Source organism: Terrapene carolina, unplaced genomic scaffold, assembly GCF_002925995.2.
Source record: "Terrapene carolina triunguis isolate 2854851 unplaced genomic scaffold, T_m_triunguis-2.0 Scaffold23, whole genome shotgun sequence".
Classification (NCBI taxonomy): domain Eukaryota; kingdom Metazoa; phylum Chordata; order Testudines; family Emydidae; genus Terrapene; species Terrapene triunguis.
Genome location: NW_020664374.1, coordinates 18,069,677 through 18,087,651, shown reverse-complemented (window position 1 = coordinate 18,087,651; position 17,975 = coordinate 18,069,677). Strand labels below are relative to the sequence as shown.

Here is a 17,975-nt window from a genome sequence, read left to right as displayed (position 1 = left end):
GAGCATGTTGCCCCAAGGTCCTATCCAGCACCGGGTCCGCTGGTACTGACCAGAGGAAAACCGACCCTGCTGATGTCGATGAAGTCTTCTCTGCCCTGGCACCATTCCCCAGACCCTGGGCATTGGCTGACAGAGGTGAGGGGTACCGTCCCTGCAAGCTGACTCATTCTTAGAGTCGGAGATGGAGTCGTGCGCCCAACCAAGGGGCCAATACCAGTACCCGAATTATGTTCTATCTGATCCTGATGTGAGGCCCCCTCCAGGCGCCTGGCCTGATGGACAGTGGCCTATGCAGGTCCAGTGGCATTTTTGGAATTTGTGGGGTTCCCCCTCAGTACAGGGACTGCTTTCCAGCTGTTCGTACTTGGTGGCATCCAAGAGAAGGGCCCCTCTGCCGCAGCACCTGACATGGACTCTGGTACCAAGCCCGGTACCAATACTTAGGACTTGGGGCTGCATGACGTGGTCGGTGCAGAAGAAGAGGAGGATGGCTCCTGCCAGTACAAGGCCAAGGTGAGAGCCAGCATCCGTCTAGTCCAAGCTACCTTCCGATCCCTGGGCCTATTGATAAACGAGTAAAAGTCAACTCTTGTCCCCATCCAAAGGATAGAGTTTATCGATGCGGTACTTGATTCCACCCAGCCCAGAGCCTTCCTCCCAGGTGCCTGCTTCCAGACAATGTCAGCTCTGATATCAAAGATCAAGGCCCACCCGTAAAGACTGCCCGTTTCTGCCTTAAACTTTTCGGCCACATGGCAATGTCCACTTACGTGGTACAGCACATAAGACTGCATCTCAGACCCCTTCAAGCTCACTGAGCTATCGCCACTTGGACTGAGTGCTTACAGTTCCGATCCCCAGTCCTCACCTTCCTCGACTGCTGGAGGGATCTCCAGTTGGTGAGGGCAGGCATTCCCTTTGTCACTCCCCAGCCATCAGTATCCCTAATCTCGGTCGCATCTCATCTAGTTGGGGGGCTCACTTCGAGCACCTCAGGACTCAAGGACTGTGGTCCCAGGAGGAGCTCTCCTTGCATATAAAGCTCAGAGAGCTCAGAATGGTCCGCCTAGCATGCCAGGTGTTTCTACCACAGATTGCAGGCATGTGCTCATGGACAACACAACAGCCATGTTTTACATTAACAGGCAGGGAGGAGCATGCTCGTCCACGCTGTGCCAAGAGGCCTTTCGCCTGTGGGACTTCTGTGGGAAGCACTCCATCCACCTCAAAGCTTCTTGCCTTCCGGGAGCCCAGAACGCTCTGGCAGATCTGTCTTTCTCTTCTCACCATAAGTGTTCCCTTCTCCTCAACATAGCAAGATCCATCTTTCAGAGGTGGGGGTTTCCCCCTATAGACCTGTTCACAATGTCAGCAGTTTTGCTCACTATGTTGTTGCAGCCTGGGCTCGCTCACAGATGCCTTCCTTCTCCCATGGACAAAGCACCTATTCTACAGGTTTCCCCCATTCCTCTTGTACACAAGGTCCTACTGAAAGTAAGGCAAGCCAAAGCAAGGGTTTTTCTTATAGCCCCTGCATGGCCATGTCAAAACTGGTTCGGCATGCTAGTGGATATGGCAGTAGCAGCCCCGTTACCGCTCCCACCATTCAGAGACCTGATCTCACAAGGTCACAGCCGTCTGCTCCACCCGAACCTCAAGACCCTCCACCTGACAGCGTGGAAGCTCCATGGTTGAATCTGGCGGAGCTAGCTTGTTCAGAACAAGTCCGCTAGGTCTTGCTAGGCAGTAGGAAACCATCTACTAGAGCGACTTACCTCACCAAGTGGAAGCGTTTTTTGGAGTGGTCATCCCAATGAGGCCTCTCACCAACTCGATCACCCCTCCATTTTGTGCTGGAGTACCTGCTCCATCTGAAACAATAGGGCCTAGCCATTTCATCGATCAAGGTGCATCTAGCAGCAATCTCAGCCTTCCACCCTCTGATGGACAGAAAGTCAGTCTTCTCCCTCAAGGGATTAGAGAGACTTTACCCTCAAACTCGTGAACCCATTCCCTTGTGGGACCTAAACGTGGTCCTCTCAAGACTCACGAGCCCTCCCATTGAGTCGCTGGCATCGTGCCCTCTGTTATATCTCTCCTGGAAGGTTACCTTCCTGGTAGTGATTATCTCGGCTAGGAGGGTCTCAGAAATCATGGTCCTTGTATCAGAATGCCTGTGTACGGTGTTCTTTAAGGACCAGCTTCAACTGTGCCCCCTCACAGCATTGCTCCCAAAGGTGGTCTTACAGTTTCATAGTAATCAGGTTTTTTTCCTGCCAGTTTTCCAAAAATTGCACAAGAATTTGGAGGAGCAGCATCTCCACACACTGGATGTTAGGTGTGCCATGGCCTTCTACATTCAGAGGACCAAGCCCCTTATACCGGCACATGAACACGCCGCCCCAGAGGGTGCTAGAACCGGCCTGACAGATACCGCTGAGGGAAATATCTCCGGCAACAGTGCATGCGGCGCATGCACACCTAACTTGGAATGGATATGAGCAACACATCTCAAAGAACAAGAGTTACAGAAAGGTTAGTAACTGTTTTTACCCTATTCCTGTAGCTCTTGATTTTTGGTTAAATATTTCTAGCAGAAATATAGCTGCCATCTATATGATATATAATAATAACAACAGTGGGTCTCAAAGCGCTTTACAAAGGAGGTCAGTAACATTATCCCCATTTTACAGATGGGAAAAGTGACTTACCCCAGGTCACCCAGCAGGTCAGTGACAGAGTTGGGAATAGCAGCCAAGTCTCCTGAGTCTCACAGTCCAATGCTCTAGCCACTAGCTCATAACTGCCAACTTTTGATCTGGCTGCAGTCTCAGAAGATTCTTATTAGGGGAGAAACGTGGATGGCTGTATAGAAGCTGCTGTGTACCTGTGTACTCCTTTGGAAGTCAGTACAGAATGTTTTTTCATTCAATGGAGCTGCTAGTTAAAACAAGCTGTAATCTGACTGTATTTTGTAAGTTTGGTTAATAAGGTGGAAAAATAGATGCAATATGCCATTAAGCTTCCCTTATCTTGTCTGTCAAACCAAAAGCTCTGTATTTTGAACTCTCTTCAGGGTGAAGCCAGCTCAAGGCAACTTGGGTGATAACTGTCTAACCCAACTATATTTTAGCCCTGAAAGTTTGTGTGGTGATAACTGAGCTTGCCTGATAAGGTTAAGCTAATAGTGAAAGATATTGTCACTGAAGACTTGTGGGTAATGTTTCAAAATGGTATAAGGTAGTACTGTCTGAGTTGTGCTACAGTCCTTACAAGACACACAATATAGGGAGCAGAATTAAAATCTAGTGAGTGAATACAGCACACATTCACCTCACTTTTGTATCTTTCCTCTTTCCCCCAACAATTTTATTAGTTCTGAAATGAAAGACTGTAACTTCTTCTATTGACAGCAAAAGAGGAAATATCAGAAAACAGAAGTACTAAACGATATTCTCAGGATTCTCCACCCTACACTGCCCCTCTCTCCCCTAAACTCCCCAGACCTGACGCTCACCCATCTGAAGGTAACTTAAGTGTATTTGTTGCATTTTGTGGGAGGGTTATTTGTGTTCATAGTATTTCAAATAAAAGAGAAACAAGTACAACTAATTTTGCCTAGCCTTAGCCATCAGCAGTTGACAGAATGCAGTGTGTGTGTGTGTGTGTGTGTGTGTGTGTGTGTGTGTGTGTGTGTGTGTGTGTGTGTGTGTAAAATTATTGGTGAATGGGCACAAATATTGCACTTTGGGAGAACTAATGTAGTTTTGGGAGCTTTGGCCTCTAACGCAACTAGCTCTTTTTTGGGAAAGGGTTTAAAGATTCACTGCAGACCGTTGATGAATGAAGCTGTCTGCTTAATGTGCAACAGCTTACTAAAAAGCCAGTAGGATGCTACATCCCATTAAAATGGGATAGAAAATAAACTACTATAACAACTATGTAAAATACACATACTCTCTGCACCGCTAGAGTATTACACTGTTTGTTGGTAGCCTAACTTGAGTTCAGAAAAGGACAGTGAGGATGGCAGGAGATTTGCAAGGGTTGATTATGAGAGTCAATTAGAGATTTGTGACCTGACGTTTGAGAGGTTCTGAGCTCCTGCAGCTCCCACTAGCTTCAGTGAGATCTCTGCTCCTCTGCAGATGGAGCCATTTTACTATATTTAGAGAGCAAGAGGAGATGAGGATAAATGCTAGGCTTATTTAAGACAGATCAGTCATTCCTTTTCTAGTCTAATAACAACAGAAGCAGGGGACATAGAAATTGGTAGCAAATTTAGAATTGATATAAAAAGGAGATACTATTTTATACATACAATAAATCTGTGGAATTGAGTCAGACATTTCTAATGGACTTAGAGGAGTCTGGGTATGTCCATGAATAAATATAGTACATGTAGCTGTACTAAAATAGGGTTGCTCAAACTGGAGCAAACCAAAATGTATGATTCAAATGTAGGCCAGTTAGCTGCAGCATCCGGTAAGGAATCCTGTGCACTCAAAATAAGCTTGATCACTTTCCTATCCCTATTCAATATACAGGTCTAATAACTATATAGTACAAGGAAGTTTTAAGAACTAGTAGTTCATTTATTATAAAGTATGGTTGCCTGGATTTCCAAAAAAAAATCTGTAGGGAAAATAAATGTGTTGCCATATTTAAGGATCAGAATTTGTGTTGTCTTCACACATTTTGATAAGTTTTCAATAAGGTTTTTATGAGGCAAAATATTCTCCAGTGTTGTATGTCTCCCACTCAGCCTTTTAAGGCAGTGTCCTCTACTGAAAATTGGGAGGTAATTTCAGATCTCTCACTCACAGGCTGGTTAGCAAGAAAGACCAAGAATATCTGTTGGAAAGGATCTTCTTTTAGCAACGCTTTTTCTTTGTAATCTGCTCAGGGATATTTGCAACACTGTGTCCAGTTCAAAGTGCAGTCCATGTAACCCGCCCTATCCACAAGGGTATCACTAGTCTGTACTCCTCCCATCACACAGCCCCACAGTGTTGGACACAGCCCTTCCCAGTGACCAGCAGGGCAGAGATCTTGCCAACATCACAATCACCACTCGGGCCATGTCCAGCCACTGCCCAGAGCAGGCAGCCTGGGCCCTGGGACAGCCATAGGGCAGGTGGGTGTGCAGGAGAAGATCTGACACGGTGTCGCCTTTCCTTGGCTCATAACCTGGAAGGGTAACAACAGTAGCCAGTCAGACAAAACAGTGCCCCTGCGTGACTTTTCAGCCCCCCGCTTCCCAGCTGTACCCAGACCTTTACTGCCTTCCAGCCTGCAGCAGGAATCCAGCTCAAAATAACACTTCTGTTTATCTGAATGCCTGTTTATACAAATGTTTCAGGTGTCCCCACAGGCTATTACCAGTTTGTCTTATATCCCTATAATCTCATGCTTCAGTGTTTGAGATGGTCACCTGCAGGGGTCAGGAAGAGATTATTTTGCCCCAGTGTACTCTGGATTGTTTTGTCTCCTTCCTCGGAAGCATCAGAGATGGCCATAGCTGGAGATGGGACTCTGGATGGGGTGGGCTAGTGCGCTAGGATGGTACGGAGCATTCTTTCTCTCTCTCTCTCTCAGGTGCTGGGCTCGCTAATTCTTGCCTGCATACTCAGAGTCTAACTGATTGCCATATGTGGGGTCAGGAATGAATTTTCCCCGGGTCAGATTGGCACTGATCTTGTGGGGGGCGAGGGAGGGAGGAGGCGGGGGGCTTGCCTTCCTGTGCAGCGTATAGCTCTCTTAATCCATTCCCTGCCATTGCGGGGGCGTTGGTGCACCTCCTAGCTCTCCCTCTGGCACATAATAGTTTAGTCTCCTGTAGGCTGCAATACTTTGGACTAATTTTGGTTGCTGAGTTTAGTGTGTGGGTGCTGGGTGGTGTTGGTGGCCTGTGATACACAGGACGTCAGACTAGATGATCTGGTAGCACTTCAGGCCTTAAATTCTGACTTCTGTGAATTTCCTACCTCGCATATGTGAATCCAAGGCCTATTTCAGGAGAGGTTCAAATCCCTAATATTGAAAAGAAAAAAATCTCATCTGTCACAGAATTTCATGAAGATGTCTTAAAGAAGTCTTCATCTCAGACACCACCATTATCTCCAAGGTCTCTGACTTCAGAGATAAGGCTGCATAATCTGGATAAGTAAAATATGAGTCTCATGTAACATTATCCACTGTGACAGTCTTTCTGCTTTCTTAGTGTCTCGAGTAAAAAAATACATTTTATTTTTTTCCTAACAGGGTCCGCTGCTTCCTTGCAATAAAATGGACCCTTTCTAAGGCATTAGAAGTTGTATGCTGGTTAAGCCAAAGGGTTCCAAACATTAATCCCTATTGCAGTATATCCCCTCCAGTTAATTTATTCTACAAACCAAATATCCTGAGATTTATATCTACAGTTGATTCTCAAACTCTTCTATTCAGCATTTATATATTCATTTATGATCCCCCCCCCTTTTTTTTTACTTCCCAGACTGAAACTTCCAGCAATGATGTCTCATTTTCTAGCTTCTCCTGTTTTTTTCAAGTCCTCTGATTTTTTTTTTTATTGCTAATCATTGACTTCACATCTTGAAAACTCTCTGAACTTTTGTGTAGAGTGTGGTTACTATTGGTTTTCAGTTCAATGATGTTTTAAATTGGAAAACTTAAAGGGGTAGGGATATATTATATGCGGCCCTGAGTAGCCAAGAGGAGGATGTTTTCACCTTTTGATATAGATGCATGTCTAGCAGACTTTTTAATCTCTTGCACAGTGATAGTTTTCCTTTTAGTCCAGTTCTGGAAAGTCTAAGCTTTTAAGGCCTGAACCAGTCTTACTCAATATTTGTGACAGAAAATTGGTGTTCTAAGCAGAGGTAACCAAATACACAGCCCTTGAAACCCTTCTTTCTTCATTTAGCAATTGGGTTATGTCAGCAAGAAGGATTTATTAATTAATTGCTTAAACCATAGAGAGAATTTCTTATTTCTTATTTTCCTTCAGGATTATAAATAATCACTGCTAAAATAAACCCAGTGCTTCCAGATCTCAAGAATACTTCTAAACCAAGTTTCGACAAAGAGTGCATCTGCATATGGTAGACCTCTAAAGCCACATGTGAAAACATCACAAGTTTTCAGGAAAACGGTTCTTTTACCATCATTTTAATTCCAGATCTTGGTGTGATGCAGGAAATAAATGAAAGCTACAATTGCTAGAAGAGTAAAGAGCATGCGTTTTAGAAGCGTATTTCACAGCAGTTCAGTCTTTATCCAAAAGAGTAAAGACTGCATCTTGGGTATATATGATGTACACATGTACTGAAAAGATTTGCAGGGTGGCAGGATGGGTTTAGCATTTGCACTTTCATGAGCAAGTGTAATATATATTTTCTTGCTACTAGAGATGCTGCTTTTGGCAGGTGGATACTCTATGCTGGGATCTCAACGTAGTTTTCTTTGAAGTGGAAAGTTTTTCTTAATTTTATTCATCATTACTCCCCTTCTTTTTTCTTTCTCAGTGCTAGATGTTTGTCTAACGTGAGCAGAGAGAGATTATTGCTAAAAAATGGAACCATTTCTTGCCAACTAATTTCTTTTCTTTCAAATAGCATATTGACCGATCCGGGCCATGCTTTAATCAGACTATATTATTAGTCTTCAATAGTCATGATTTAAAAAAACCTGAAACAGACCAAACGCTCAGGCCCTATGGGCAGGTGGAAGGACTTTGTTATATTGCTGTATAGCAACAACCTTTAGCTAACTCAAAAGCAGTATGGCTACGCTCTGCACTCAGTCCTGTGAAGCATCCAAGTGGAGTTTGAGAATATGTTTTAAAGACTAGAGATTAGCTGATAAACACTTCCCTTTTCAAGTTTTATCAAAGAGTTGTTACCTCTTTCTTAAGCCAGAATGTATTTAATTGATTTGTTTCATTTATATTTTCATATGCAGAGAAGAGTTGCCTGCGTGTAAGTGGAGTACAGTGGTCAGTATTTCTTAATAATCAGCACAGCAGTATCTGAAATACCAGGATTTTCCTCAATACAGGAAATAATTGTGGCAACTGTTTGCAATCTGTTGACTTCATAAAGAGGGCCACTGTATCTGAAGATAGTATGATCTATAGATACACAATTGCACACTTGTTTCTGATTAGAAGTTGATGGTTCTCTATATTGTTTAGACTAGGCAAATTAAATATTACACAGTAGGTTTATCTTTTATTCATATTAAAAATGTCTTACAGGATAAACATAACACAGGCTTAATGGCTGCGCTTTAGAAAAAATGTTTAAACCGTGGATATGCTTCCTTGGTGATGATGTCTATGCCTATAACCGCAAATATATTGATATTACCTTCAGATAATTCTTAGAGAATCAGCTCTCCCCCTTTGTTGATAATTTAGTTTTGTTTTGTATAGAATGAAATGATAGTGAAATGAAGTATTGAAAATTCATATGTTTTATATGATCCAAAGTAACCTTCAAGCTCTCATCAAACTCTACAATAATCAGGTTTTTTTACAGATGTAACTTTAAATGTATTTTAGGAACTTCCTACTGACTACTTTTACTTAATAAGAGAAGGAGAATGGTGCTACTTGTATTTGGTGCTTGCTTTATGGGGAGCTTGTTGACAGGCTTAAAAATTGTAGTTAGTGTTAAAAATAAGTAGCATGGAATTAAATAACAAGGTTACAAAAATCTAACATGTTGAACAGATCAGTATTTGTGTTACTCATATTATGTAGCAGAAACATTGCCAACTGAAGAAAATGGCACTCCCAAAGAACACCGATTTTCTGAGGACTCTATGGATTCTGCACTCAATTCAGTAAATCCTTCAAGCCCAACCCGCCGAAATTCCACTGAATATCGTATCTCAGGGAGTGCAGCATATTACAGGAATTCCCTTCAGCCGGTGACTGCTGCTTCAAACTCAGCCCCAATCCTACACAGGCTGTCATCAAGCTCTGCTGGGAACAGCAGTTACTATGAAGTCAACAGGAATCGAATGCAGAGGAGGATTGAAGGTATGGCATACACTTAACCTTTTAAAATATGTGCTTTGCTAACCTACTTTTTAGCAGTCTGCAAAGTCAGTGGGTTATGAATTATGAAGCAAAGTGTTTTGACATCCAAGACTTCACATAAGTAGTCAGACTTTGCCAAACATGTCAGACCATCTAACGTGATTTCAGAATACAGAGTTTAAGCCTGTTAACTCTAATACTGTACAAGGCAGAGAAATCCTGCATATGATTTTTTACTCTGCTAGCTTATCAAAGACCCTGCAGCCTGCCTGGCTGGGCAGTGCTGGTTACAGCTCCTTCTTCAGCTTCTCAAGTACTGCGGCCAAGTTGGCCAAAGGGTCACTGAAATTTGCAGTGAGGGGTTCCCTTCCCTCAGGGAGCACTGCATTCCTGCATAGCATTCCCAGCTGCTGGTGTCGTGGGAGCTAGGAACCAAATGTCTCAAATTGATCCATATGCTAACACTTATGCCATTGGGTGTATCTGCAGTTGTAGAAGTCATCTGAATGCAAATTCATGCTGTGGCCCAAATAGAACATCTCGATGACTTTTTAGAAGGAAAATCAAATATTTTTCATTTTAATAAATTGTAAAAGAATTTGATTGATCTTAGCCAGGTTGATACACTGGTAGAAGAGAGAGGACTGCTACTAATACAGGACACTAACAATGTTGTATTTTTCCATTCACTTGAGTCTGCAAGGATGTGTTTTTACTACATGGACACTTACAACATTTCTCCCTTTGCCAATGTTTTACATTTAAGCTGCAAGTTCTACAACAGGTCCTGATCTCAGTGCACTAAAAAGGGAACCCTCACGAGTACCAAATAAGGATCCTTCTACCTGGTCAATAGAGGAAGTGATGCGATTTGTGAAAGAAGCTGATCCTCAGGCATTAGCACCCCATGCAGAACTCTTCAGGAGACACGTATGATATTTTCTATTTCTATTCTGCTAGACTTGAGCACATGACTGATCTGCGCAGGAAGTTTGTGTGAGTTTCCCTGCTATTATTGCATTTGAAATGAAAGGTGGGGCAGATGCCACCCACATATAAATTCATGAGAGATGATTTTCTTTCTCTAGAAAGTGTCTTCAAGCTTTGCTAAGCCTGGGAACTCTTACCCCCCCCATTTACTTGCTCTATGCAGTGAATTTGTTAGACTGCTCTAAACAGCTGTTGCTTAGGCCATGTTTACACTACTTCTGCTACTGTGGTACAGCTACGTTGCCATAGCTATGCTGCTGTAGTGCAGTAGTGTAGATGCTTCCTGCAGTGAGAGAATGGGTTTGTCCATTGCCGTAGGAATTCCAGCTTCCTGAGTGATGGTAGCAAGTTCGACGGAAACATTCTTCTGTCAGTCTATCTGCATCTACACCAGGGTTAGGTCCGCACAGCTATGGCGCTCAAAACGCAAAAGCAGGACATATGCAGGAGCCCCACTCCCCTCCGTGGGCCTGCCCTGCCCCCTGCTCCTCCTCTTCCTCCCCAAGGCCCAGCACCCTTCTCCTACTTTCCCCCCGAGCTTCCACACTCTGCTCCTCTCCCCACCGAGGCCCTGCCCCTGGCCAGGCCAAAAGCCAGAGCTGGTCAGTAGTAAGAGCCACCCAGGGAGCCCGGGCTGCTGTGGGGAGCCCCAGACCCTCCACCTGCCCTGGGCAGCATGCCCCAGGGGGCAGGGACACAGGCTAGGGCAGAGGTGGGCAAACTACGGCCCATGGGCCACATCGGACCCGCGGGACCCTCCTGCTTTGCCCCTGTGCTACTGGCCCAGAAGGCAAGCCCCCGGCCACCCCCCTGCCGTTCCTCCTCCCCTGCTGCCTCAGCTCGCCCCACCGGCGGCGCAATGCTCTGGGCGCCGGGGCTGCAAGCTCCTGGGGCAGCACAGCTGCAGAGCCCGGCCTGACCCGGTGCTCTGTGCTGCCCGGTGGCATGGCTGGCTCCAGCCGGGTGGCGTGGCTGTAGCGCCGCCAGCCACTGGTGCCTAGGCAGCGCGGTAAGGGAGCAGGGAGCAGGGAGCAGAGGGGGTTAGATAGAAGGCAGGGGCTTTCGGGGTGGTGGTCGGGGGTGTGGATAGGAGTCAGGGCGGTCAGAGGGCGGGGAACAGGGGTTGAATGGGGGCAGAAGTCCCAGGGGGGCAGGAGTCCCAGGGGGGCAGTCAGGAAGGATTGGTTGGATGGGGGTTGGGGAGCTGTCAGGGGACAGGAAGCGGGGGGGGGGGGGGGGGGTGGGGGGTGGGGCCGGGCCACACCTGGCTGTTTGGGGAGGCACAACCTCCCCTAACTGGCCCTCCATACGATTTCCGAAACCCGATGTGGCCCTCAGGCCAAAAAGTTTGCCCGCCCTTGGGCTAGGGGCTGCTGTCAGGTGCCCAGGGCAGGTGATAGGTGTGGGCTCCCTGGGCTGCTCTTACTCCTGCCTGTCTCCAGCTTCTGGCCTGGCCAGGGGCAGGACCTTGGGGGAGAAAAGAAGCAGGGGGCGTGGCCTCGTGGCGAGGGGGGTCAAGGTCCACATGGGCCTTCCCACCGGAAAGAGGCTGGCGCTGTTCCTGAGCCTTATGCAGGTGTGGAGCAGCACCGCAGGGAATCTGGGACAAATGCTGTCCTGGAGTCATTGCCCCCAAGATCAGGACTTGAACTCTGCATTCCTGATCTGTCCTGCCCAGTTTGGCGTGGGAAGTCACCCTAGCTCAAGGGTATGAATTGTTCACACTCCTTGAGGGCCATAGCTTTGTCAGAATAATTTTTAAGTCTAGACCAGGCCTTACTAACTATACAATGAGTACGGTGTTCCCTGGTGCCCCATCATTTGAGGGCCACAAGGACTTCCATCCACGGTATTTCTAGAGATAGTAACTGTAGCGTCTTCTTTGAGTGATGGTCCCTATTCTGTTCCACTGTGGGTTACTCATGTGCCCAGAGCTGGAGAATTTGAAAGTAGTGTCTGCTGGTCCGCACATGCGCCCTGGCTCACCTCATGTCTCCAACCGAGGGGATAAAGGGCAGGGTGGACCAAACGCCTCTCCAGTTCCTTCTCAGTGCCGCACGGTTTGGGTCAGAACCTTTAGAGTCTGCAGCTTTGTCTTCGGCCTACAAAATAAGAATCATCTAGTTTGCAAATAGTTTGACAGTTTTAATAGTTTTTACTGTTTAGCATTAGATTAGTCTCCTGGGGGGACCCTTTCCCCGGTACCCCGTTCAAGTACCGGACTATGTCCAGGACTCCAGGCTTCAAACTGTGTGCTTCCTGCCCATGATCCTTCTTGATCAGCATTGACCACCAGCACTGCCTGCACTGCCTTGGGGAAGCTAACATGGCGGCAAGGTACAGTACTTGCTGATCATTTCCCAGCCATACCCAAAAAGGGTGGGAACTTCGTCTCCACAAATACCTCATGGAGAAGGCCATGAGACCCCAATCAGATCCAGGCCGGGGAATGCCCCCGCACATTGGCCTGACTCAGCAAGGAGTGTGCCTCCTACTGCAAAGTCTGACTCTGGTGTGGGACAGCCCATGGTGGGGTCTTGTCAGGAAGCACTCTCATAAGCATGAAACCTAGGCTTCCCAAAGTCCACTTCAGAGAAGTCTGACTCTGCCGTAAGCAAGCTTATCAGCTCGGCTCATGAGGAGTTAGGGCATACTAAGTGCCAGAAGCACAACAAGAAAGCCCGTAAACTTTGGGCTCCATCAGTACCAGACTGTGTTCTGTTGGTACCATCATTCCTGGCTCCTACCAAACCCCGGGATCTGTGGGCACTGACAAAGTCCGATCACTTGCAACTGGAGTTTCTTTGAGATTTACGGTCCCTATCTGTATTCCACTTCTCACCCAGGACAGCTGATCCTTAATATTAACAGTCAAATGCAAAGCTTGGTTGCATTTAGACAACACAGTTTTATTAGGAGAGAGAAGAAAGGTTAAAAACAATAATGAAAAGCATTTACCTGGTCTGATCTAGCCAAGACGGTGCAAATCTTCACTAGAACTAGCTAGATGATATATTTAGGAAGGTCAAAAGTTAGTAGCTCTAACTGTGCACGTCAGTCCCTGTATACTCCTTTCATTCTGCCCCATTTTCCTTTCACTGTGTGGGTTACATGATGGGCTGCCTAATAGAGAACTACTGTCATCTCAAAATGGCAGTGTCCCCACCAAGAAGTGTCTGGCTTTTTTTTTTTATTGTGGACCCAACGAGCCAGAGTCTCTACTGCCTTGTGTATTCCTTTACACCTGGGCAAAATGGGTGTAAAATGGTAACATTTCGCATTCACTCTGCACCAGTTCATAACAAACATTCATTTAAGTTTGGAGGAAGCTAGGTCCAAAGGAAACTATACTGAAATATAGATAGATTGATATAGATAGATGTAAAAAACCAAAACCACCTCCCCTTCTTGGTTTTTCTGGACATTTTTGGAATAGGGATCACATTTCATCGTATTTTTCAGCCTATTTTTTTTTTTTTTTAAGTGGTTTCAGTATGCAATTTTAGGGAAATATTTGCTGAATTGCCAATACTATGTAGAGCTTTTAATAACTTAGGCCTGTCCAACTTCAACAGCTTCTTTCAAGGCAGTAGAAATCTGTTCAGTTGTCCTTGCTCTTGATCCTAACATTCCATCTGGTTTAGGCTGGACAATCTGTCTTGTGTCACAGACCTAGATGATGTATAACTCCCTTCCTCTGTGGGTGTGAGTGTTTGCATGCATGCCAGAGTCTCTCTACAGCTGTTTTCAAGGTTCAGTGCAAGGCCTCAGTGTTTGGGTCATTTCATCTTTGACTAGAGAGGCCTCCCTTCTTTAGCAGCTCTTCCTTTCCGGATTTTCCTCTTGGGCCAGTTACCTTTGTTTTGGTTACAGTATCTGGTTTTGTCCAATTCCTTTTATTATTGACTTGTGCATTCTTTCAAGTACCTACCAAAAGGTGCCTTAGAAAACACTAAAATAAATATTTAAATAAAAATCAGTTTGGTTTTAATAGCCATCAGAGTTATTAAATTATAGTAAATTACTGTTTTATATACTCTACATAAAGTTTTACTATGGTATAAACTAATACAATATACTTTTTGATTATACCATGTAACCTGTTAAAGCAGTTGTATATTGTATTTATTCCTTCCGTAGGAAATTGACGGAAAGGCACTACTGTTACTAAGGAGCGATATGATAATGAAATATATGGGACTGAAGTTGGGGCCAGCATTAAAGCTATGCTACCATATTGAGAGACTTAAACAAGGAAAGTACTAGCCAATGGAGACACAGTAATGTACGTATTCATATCAGACTTAACTCTCAGGTTCACAGACATGTTCTTTATTTAAGAATATTTTGTCATCATAAACCGTCTTCAGTTTGCAAAGTTTCCTCTCAAGTGAAAAGGACTGTTATATTCTAGTGTTCTAAAATGTTTTAGAAACGTCACACAAAAAGCCAATTGCTGTTGTGTGTTTTTTAAAAAACACAATGCTTTCATGAGTACTAACTTCACACACAATGCTGAGAAATCCATTCTCTGCTACAGACTTCAACTGACACATTCACATTTAGAACCAAAACAGCTTAATCCCAAAGGAAAAAAACAGCATCAGGTGTTTGATAACTTTTACAGGGGTGGCTGTAAAACTTTACATTATAAGAAAATTTTAAAGAAGCAACAGTAGACTTCATCTCTTTAGTGAATACTCTTTGTCTGGTGCTCCAGAAAAGTAATATTCATCTAAATTATGCTATACAGATTTCCATAAAGGGAATAGCCATATGAATTGTTTGATTTGTGTGTTTTTAATACAAATATAAGCTTTTATAAAGTGTGGTTATCAGTTCTCTGGTGAATTATGAGGACAAATGTACAGTATGTTGTCAATTTATGCAGGGGGGCATTTTCTTGGCCATTTTAAACAGCCAACTGTTCTGGGGTGAACAGACTTCCAAATTTCTATGGAACAGAAGACCTACATTTTAAACATTCTGTCTTTTTGCTGAACTTGGCATGGATATTTGTATTCATGCTTATGTGTATATATATATGTGTGTGCGAGTGTGATACATACATATATACTGTACATATGTATTCAGTTTTTTAAAAATGTGTTTAAAATATACTTTGCACTGTGACAGAGATAATGAGAAACTGTACAGTTCAATTTTTTTTTACCAGTAATTTTTTTGTGTACTTCTATATTCATTAGCACCTGTCCACTTTGCTTTCCATTCCTGGGGGGTAAGGAACAATCAATGGATGGGTGGATTCATACAGGAGAGTGCCCTGTACTATGCAAAACTCCCAGTTACTCATTACTTAGCTCTGAGCCATTTATTCTGGTATGTTTCTGGAAATACGCATTTTGGTTCTGATGTTTCTTGTTTTTTTACTTCTTTAATTTAAATATTTCACTTGTCATGAAGAAGTGGTACTCATACTAATACTCTTGTTTTGCATAAAACTTGGTGCTGTTTATATAAGCTACAGAAGTGAGTGTTGATAATAAAACAGCTTGCTATCACTGCCAATAAAATATACATCAGGGACAAGAAATGTACATTTTCTGTGTAGGAAATCGAATGTACTGTATGTAGTGCAAGTGAGAATAAATAACTATTTACTAGGGAAGATGTAGTCCTAAATGGATAGGTTTTATTATATTTCTTATTGTCTTTTTATATATGAAAGCTTATAGTAAAAAATGTGTATTTTTTACAAATTTCTTGTTTGAAAATGCCTTGCTTATTGCTAGTTTAATATTCCTCAGGTTTTAGCAGAAATCCTGCAAAATCATATTTTGTAGTTCTCAGATTTCCAAGTAGTCATTTAAATAACTGCAACACAATTTTCATTTAGAAGTTCATTTGTCTTTGAGGATTGTTTTGTTCTGCTATCACGAAACATTTAACACTACGGGTTATGTGGTTTGGTTTACTTTACATATCCTTTGTCCACATGTGTGTTTAGATGGACAGCACACACATGCCTGCTTTATATCTAGAAAAGGGCAAAACAATGATGGAGAAATATGTAGCATATTTGTTATATATTGCTTATGCCACACTTCATCAATATGTTAAGCATTATGCTGACTTTTTAATGTGAGAAATAACACTCATAAAATTGCATTGGAAGTAATTTGGTCTGAAACTATATTATTGCATTGTCCAAATAGTTGGTATAAATAAAATTAAGATGTTTATGTTTTCTGTTTTCTACATCCATATAGAACAATGAAGTTGTAGCCTCTTTTTCATACACTCCATGGCTGTGGTATAAATATTTGTACAAAGGTTGTGTGCACATACGTGCACATGAAATGCTAGAATGTCATAGTACTAGAGTTTCACATTGTATTATAGCATGAGATCCAAGGGGTGTAACAGAATATATTTTTAATTGTTTATTTTCAACTGGATGTTCTTATCTAAAATAATTTAAAAAAATGTTCAGTGTTGTAATTGTCCATTTTGTTTGACATTGTATATATACTTCTGCTTCAACTAAAATTTGTGCAGACATCATAGTTCGCATTATTATCTAGCATTTTGCAGAACTTGGCAGTTCATGTAAACTTCTGATGTGAAGTTTTTTTTATTACAGGAATATAATCTTGCAACATCTGCTTATCAAAAGCAATTAATATATAGGAACTTAGATGGATCTGTGTTTTTGAAATATTTGTGATGTATACAGTGTCTTGCTGCTCATATGATTCACAACATTTCCACACAAATATCCATTAATTTGAAAGGGACAGGAGACCCCTACGAATCTCGTGTATGATCAGGCACTACTTATATTTTTTTTCTTTTCAAAATCTTGAATGGTGAGATGTGTAGAGTAGAATATTTTCCTTTCAGTTTAATGGGTGCCTTGATAAAATCTGGTTCATAACTGGTACACTAAGTGCATTTTATAAGAATCCTTTGGATTTATACTTGTGTTTCATCTTATGTATAAATATATACTGGAATCTGGGTCATGCTTAAAAATGCAGTTAAAAAACATACAGACAGACGGCATACATAAATTAAACCAGATTCTAGCCTTTGAGTTTCAAGTGACTGGACATGGATTTGGTTTTGGCTGTGGTTTCCACAGGGATCTATTAAATTCAGAAGGCTTGCATTTGGTATGTATTCTGGTGGGGCTCAATTTGATCACCAGTGCTCCCAAGGGCTTCTGTTGAAATTGTGGGTGTTCATCACTTCTGAATCTGGCTCATTGTTCTTCCAGTACACGCTACCCATACTTGTGTCCTGTGTCTAAGCAAAGACTGAAGTATTTAAGTCAAATGTTTTAATATCAACTAACATAGACCTCAATTACAAATTAATGTACTTCAGATTTTATTACCATTACACAGTAATGCTGTTACACAGAAGTCTATTGTTCTGATGCCAGCGCTGAACAATCAGCTTGCAATTTAGAAGTAACTTAATCAAGTTATTGGTAACTTCAAAGCAAATCATGGACAGGAAAACTACAGAAGTTGGGATCCAGCTAAAATAATCAAGAGGTGGTTCGAATTCAGTCTCTCAAAATATATTGATTACATGCAAAAAGGAAGAGTATACATGGAATGTGTTCTCTGCTGCTAGCACGGTTTTGCGGCTGATCGTTTCTATAATTCTTTCTTTTCTAGTTCTTCTTGCTGTTATAAGGCAGCAATATAAGTTTTATATAGGACTCTGTAAATATTTATTTAACCTAAAATTAAAAATTAACCCCTTGACATTAAGTTTAGGGATTGATTTTTTTTTTTTTTATAATAGCATCTCTAACTAGTCTTGTAACTCTCATAGCAGAATAATGATGTGGTGTAACAGAAACGAAGGAGTTATCTAAGACGAGGCTCATCAATCGTTGTGATTGACATGGTTACAACTGCAACACATTCATTACAAATAACTGTAAACTATTACAGTACTTTGC

The 17,975-nt window shown here is 42.7% G+C and overlaps 1 protein-coding gene across 5 annotated transcripts in view; it reads left to right on the top strand.

The window, feature by feature from the left end:
* LOC113405021 (sex comb on midleg-like protein 2) overlaps nucleotides 1-14,431 on the top strand; it is a 114,417-nt gene extending 99,986 nt beyond the window's left edge. For 4 of the 5 annotated variants that reach the window (XM_026649758.1, XM_026649765.1, XM_026649768.1 and 1 more), the window contains 4 exons: nucleotides 3,414-3,527; nucleotides 8,765-9,046; nucleotides 9,813-9,976; nucleotides 14,177-14,431. In XM_026649758.1, coding sequence (XP_026505543.1) covers nucleotides 3,414-3,527; nucleotides 8,765-9,046; nucleotides 9,813-9,976; nucleotides 14,177-14,302 — 686 coding nt within the window. In that variant the 3' untranslated portion in view covers nucleotides 14,303-14,431. The remainder of the gene's footprint in view (nucleotides 1-3,413; nucleotides 3,528-8,764; nucleotides 9,047-9,812; nucleotides 9,977-14,176) is intronic. The other variant, XM_026649761.1, reaches the window with a different exon arrangement.
* The last annotated feature ends 3,544 nt before the right edge of the window (nucleotides 14,432-17,975 follow it).